The 5,848-nt window shown below is 38.2% G+C and overlaps 1 protein-coding gene across 1 annotated transcript; it reads left to right on the top strand.

Moving 5' to 3' along the window:
* Positions 1-439: 439 nt before the first annotated feature.
* On the top strand, positions 440-5,578 carry LOC119611732 (the record flags this gene model as incomplete). Its single annotated transcript, XM_037967412.1, has 2 exons — positions 440-4,175; positions 4,803-5,578. Coding segments are annotated over exons 1-2 (4,512 nt in total), but the record flags the coding sequence as incomplete, so codon positions are not given.
* Positions 5,579-5,848: the final 270 nt, after the last annotated feature.

Genomic DNA, 5,848 nt, shown 5'->3' with positions numbered 1-5,848 from the left:
AGTACACTATCTCAGAGACATAGTTATATATGTATGATAGATTGTATTATTTAAACATATTTAACTACCTGATTGTAAATATATATGCATTACGGTTTTTGGGCTATTTTATGTAAAATTTTTGTATTAACTCTTGTATTGTTTTAAAAGAAATTATTTTGTCATTCGATTTTTAGCACTTCAATAAAGAAGTTAGCTTATAATAATTTTCGCTTTTTTTTGCATTTTCATTGCCTGCAAAAACTATTGCAGACACAAACATTGGTGACCCCGACGTGATCGGTTTTATTATTGTATATCAATTCGGATATTGTTAATTAATATCAATTCGGATATTAATTATTTTATTGTAGTCCATCTTTGTGAATTCGTCGTGTCGTTTTCGTTAGATCTGTGTTGCGTTCTTGTTACTCCATAGACGATATACATTTTGTTCGCCATGTCAACGAATCAACCTGAAAAATCTGCCGACATCGAGGAAGCAGAACATTCGCAGAACTTATTGCCCTTTAAAACAAAAGCTACTGCAATGATAAAGCAGCTAGAGAATTTGAACCAAACTTTAACCCCATCTCAGCTAAAGGAGTATGATGACGCGGAGCTGTCCGTTCGCTTGAGCTACATCGAGGAGGTTAATAAAAGCTATGAAATGGCACAAAGTATCATCGAAGAAAATGAAATCAGCGAGTTGGATGGTACTGATCGCATGTGTTTCGTCTCGTTGTACCTTGATGTTAAATCTAAGTTAACTCGCCAACTCAATGCCACTCGTAAGTTTGATTCAAACCCGCGTAGTTCAACATTGCGCCAATTTTCGCTCGATGAGTCGCCATATTCTCAAACATCGCTTCGTAAAACAAAAGTTCCCGAAATTCAATTACCAAAATTCGTTGGTGCTTATTCGGAATGGCCAAATTTCTTTTCGTTATTCAAGACCGTTATACATAACAACAATGATTTAAGCAAACTAGAAAAATTCCACTATTTACGTGCAAGTTTAGGCGAAGCTGCCCTCGACACTATAGTTTCATTGGAACTCAACGATGCAAATTATGAGGAAGCTTTGTTATTGTTAAAAAATCGTTTTGACAATAAGCTATTAAATTTCCAAACTCACATCAAAGAGATATTTTCCTTAAATTGTGTTGAAAACGGTTCAGCTGTTAGCTTACGTCGTTTGAGTGATAAATTAAATGCACATTTACGTGCTATGCAAACGATCGGTAATCAACAACAAATTGCCGACGGGCTTTTAATTTATTTAGTGTCAACAAAATTGGACACGAAGACTCGAATGAAATGGGAGGAGAACTTGTCAATTAATGAGTTACCAACCTGGAACTCAATGTCAACATTTTTAGAACGCAGGTGTCGTATGGTTGAGAATTTAGAAAACTCAGCTTTAAGTAAGTCCTCAAACCCACCTGGCTCCAAAAAACTTCATCAACAATATCGTCATGTTCATGTCTCTACCGCCACTTCGTCGGCTTTGTGCACATTTTGCGATTCCAAAGATCATTTCATCACTAAATGTTCACTTTTTGGAAATTTGTCCCCTTCCCTCCGTTTTAAAGAAGCAAAAAGACTGAGGTTATGCCTAAATTGTTTAAAAAAAGGGCATATGCTCAACAGCTGTATCTCAGGTAATTGCCAACAGTGTTCTTTGAAACACCACACAATGTTGCACATCGAGAAGGTTAAGACAGATGAACCCACAAAATCTTCGGCGGATCAAACAGCTCCAACTACTTCGCAAGCAGTACTGATTTCTTCTGGCCCACCTCATTTCACAAAGACGCCATCCTCGAATGTTTTGCTGGCTACTGCAATTGTTATGGTAAAAAATCAATTCGGATTTTTTGTACCTTGTCGTATTATATTAGATTCTGCATCGCAACTCAGCCTAATCACAAGACGCTTCGTAAATCAACTTTGTTTAAAATGCAATCGGATTCAGGCAAGTATCTCTGGAATTGGCGATGGAGGTTATACTATAGATAAATCTGTTGATATTGTAATAAAATCTTTACATGGAGATTATTCAACCACGCTAACTGCGATGGTCGTCCCTAGCATAACGGATTACCAACCTGATTTTAACAGAAATAGACCAGAATGGAATATTCCCAAAAATATAGAGCTCGCAGATCCCTCTTTTGACAAATGTGGTCGTATCGATGGTTTAATAGGTGCCGAGTTGTTTTTTGATTTAATGTCAGTTGGACAAGTCAAATTAGCTGATAATCTACCGGTGCTGCAAAAAACATTAATAGGTTGGGTAGTTGCTGGTGGTGGTTTTCGTACCCAACATTACAGGTCGTTGGCTGTCAGTTGTAATACATTCGAGCAAGAGAATCAATTGTGTTCCATCATAAAAGGTTTTTGGGAAGTTGAAAACAATTTTGAAATCAATCCACTATCAATTGAAGACATTCATTGCGAAAATCACTTTTTGGAAAACACAGTCCGTCTTAATACTGGCGAGTTTTCTGTGCGGTTACCTCAGATCGAAGGGCGTGGTGCGGATTCACTTGGCGAGTCGTATAGCCGAGCTCTACATCGATTTAAGACTCTGGAAAGGAAACTCAAAAAGCTCCCGGATATTAAAGCACAATATGCAGAATTTATGAGTGAGTACATTGCATTAAATCACATGTCGTTAATTTCTCCACAGAGCGAACCAAAGAAATATTTTCTCCCACATCACTGTGTGCATAAAATAGACAGCACATCTACAAAATTAAGGGTCGTTTTTGACGGCTCTGCAAAAACAACAAGTGGTTTGTCGCTCAACGATATTTTGTACGCTGGTCCAACTATTCAGCCCAAACTATTTAACACCCTATTGCGGTATCGGTTTTTTAAGGTTGCCCTAAGTGGAGACATTTGTAAAATGTACAGGTGTGTTCGATTGTCTTACCCAGATGACTATTTACAATGTATACTGTGGAGAGCAGATGAAAGTGAGGAGATAAAGACATACAAATTAAACACTGTTACCTACGGTACAAAGCCCGCTGCATTTTTGGCAATCCGCACCATGCACCAACTCGCAACTGAAGAAGAAGGTAAATTTCCATTGGCTGCTAAAATAGTAAGACGTGACTTTTATGTAGATGACATGATTTCTGGTGGTGACACTGTCGAAGAGGCTATGGAGATAAGGCAACAGGTAGCAGCTTTACTACAAACTGGCAATTTTTTCATAAGGAAATGGTGTTCAAATGTTCCTGCAGTCTTGAATGAAGTACCTCCAGATCAATGTGAACAATTTTTAAAATTTAAAGACGGAACAGATGTTACCAAAACACTTGGACTTGTTTGGGATCCAAAGAGTGATAACTTCATCTTTTCGTTTACACCTGTTGATAATTGTAAAGTTATAAATAAACGATCCATTTTATCATCAATTGCTCGTCTATATGACCCTCTCGGTTTAATTGGTCCAGTCATCACAAAGGCCAAAATCTTCATGCAGCATTTATGGAAGCTTCAACTACAGTGGGATGAAAGTCTCCCACAATCGTTACATTTGTCATGGCTCGAATATATTTCGAAATTTGATTCTATCCATTATTTCACATTTCCTCGCTATGTTTCAACGCCAAATTCAAAAATAGAAATTCATGCATTTTGTGATGCCAGCCTAGCTGCTTATGGTGTTTGCGTATACATTCGTACTGAACTCGATGGTGTCGTAAAGTTATCATTGCTGTGCTCTAAGTCGAGAGTTTCACCCCTCAAAAGTTTAACGGTACCAAAACTTGAGCTTTCTGCAGCGTGTCTTCTAGCTGAACTCGTGGATGTAATTATCAATACCTTACCGTTCGATTGTGTTGTACACTGTTGGTCAGATTCCATGGTAGTGCTGTCGTGGCTTCGAGAGCAGCCATCAAATTTCAACGTTTTCGTTTCAAATAGAGTTTCTCGTATACAAACACTCACTAGTCAAATGTCGTGGCATTATGTTCCTACAAAGTTAAATCCAGCTGACATCTTATCAAGAGGTGCATCGCCTGAAGAACTGTTAAATTCTACCCTATGGAGTTGTGGACCAAATTTTTTGCGTCATGAATCATCAATGTGGCCAGATAGTGTCGAGTTTTTAGCTGAACTACCTGAACGACGTCGTAACATATTGGTAGCGGTTTCGCTGTCGGATTTGTCGATACAATGTAAGTATCACAATTCATTTTTAAAAATGCAACGAATATTTGCGTATGTTTTTAAATTTATATATTCCAAATCGAGAGGCAAAAATGCAGTTTTAACACCAAGTGACATCAAAAATGGAACACAACTTTTAATCAAAAATATTCAGCTAACACATTTTGCTCCTGAATACAAAGTATTAAAAGCAAATCAAAACAGATCGTCGTCTAGCAAGCTTTTTTCGTTGATGCCCATAATCGATTCCATTGGCTTAATTCGTGTCGGTGGCCGACTTCAGCACTCAATTCTAGATTTTGATGCACGCCATCCAGTCATTCTACCCAAACAACACCCATTTACAAAGTCGTTGGTAATGTATTATCACCAGAAGCTGTTACATGCTGGCCCACAATGTTTGTTGGCTTCAATTCGTCAGCAGTATTGGCCCCTTGGAGGACGAAAACTTATTAGCTCCATAATTTCTAAGTGCTTGCGTTGTTATAAATTGAAGCCAAAATTGAGCCAGCACGTTATGGGATGCCTACCACCCGATCGAGTCAGGCCAAATAATGCTTTTCATACAACTGGAGTGAGAAATCGTCCACCAGTTAAATGCTATATATCGATTTTTATATGCTTTTCGACAAAAGCGTCTCATTTGGAGGTCGTCCAAGATTTATCGACGTCATCGTTTTTATCTGCCTTGCGTCGTTTTGTTGCGATTAGGGGCAAACCCAAGGTAATTTGGTCGGATAACGCAACAAATTTCGTGGGAGCCAAAAATGAGCTGGCTGAGTTAAAACAGCTATTTTTCAGCCAATCACATCAGAAAGCGCTCCAGCAGCAATGCCTTGAAGATGGAATAGAATGGTCATTTATCCCTCCTAGGTCGCCCCACTTTGGTGGATTGTGGGAGGCGGCTGTTAAGTCTGCAAAATTACACTTCTATCGCACAGTTGGCCTCAATAAATTGACGTTTGATGAGTTGCGCACCTTAATATGTGAAATATCTGCAATTTTAAATTCTCGCCCGCTATGCCCCATTTCGGAAGATCCCAATGATCTTGAGGTTCTGACACCGGGGCACTTTCTAATTGGTGGCCCTCTAATTTCCATAGTTGAACCCAGTATAACCGATTTAGACATAAGCCGTTTGAGTAGATGGCAAAGAGTTTGTCAAATGAAGCAGATTTTTTGGCAAAGGTGGAGCAACTCCTATCTAACTTTACTACAAGAGCGCACAAAGTGGCGTGAACAAACTGAAAATATCGTTATTGGATCAATGGTCTTATTGAAAGATGAAAATCAACAGCCCTTAAAATGGCAAATAGGTCGTATTACTGACGTCATACGCGGTGATGATAATGTAGTTCGTGTAGTGATGGTTCAAACTAGCAACGGATTAATGAAGCGTGCTGTATCAAAGGTAGCAGTCTTGCCAATAGACTCATTGGTTGAAAGCCGTAGTCTTCCAACGGGGGGAGGATGTTGATGGCAGATACGCTCCTGGTCAACTTTATAAAATTTGTCTTATTTTTTGCTCTTATGTTTTGTTTCTTAAAAAACCGTAATAAATTTCTAAAAGTAATGCATATATATTTACATACAATATTATATCAATATTTACATATTTAAAATTTGTTTATTACTTTTCCTCATTACTTTGTTCATACTTGTAACTATACATACTTACGTA

The sequence above is a fragment of the Lucilia sericata genome, unplaced genomic scaffold, assembly GCF_015586225.1.
Source record: "Lucilia sericata isolate MDLA Ls3-8-SP2 unplaced genomic scaffold, ASM1558622v1 Contig001518F_arrow, whole genome shotgun sequence".
Lineage (NCBI taxonomy): Eukaryota > Metazoa > Arthropoda > Insecta > Diptera > Calliphoridae > Lucilia > Lucilia sericata.
This window is presented reverse-complemented; position numbering and strand designations above follow the sequence as displayed.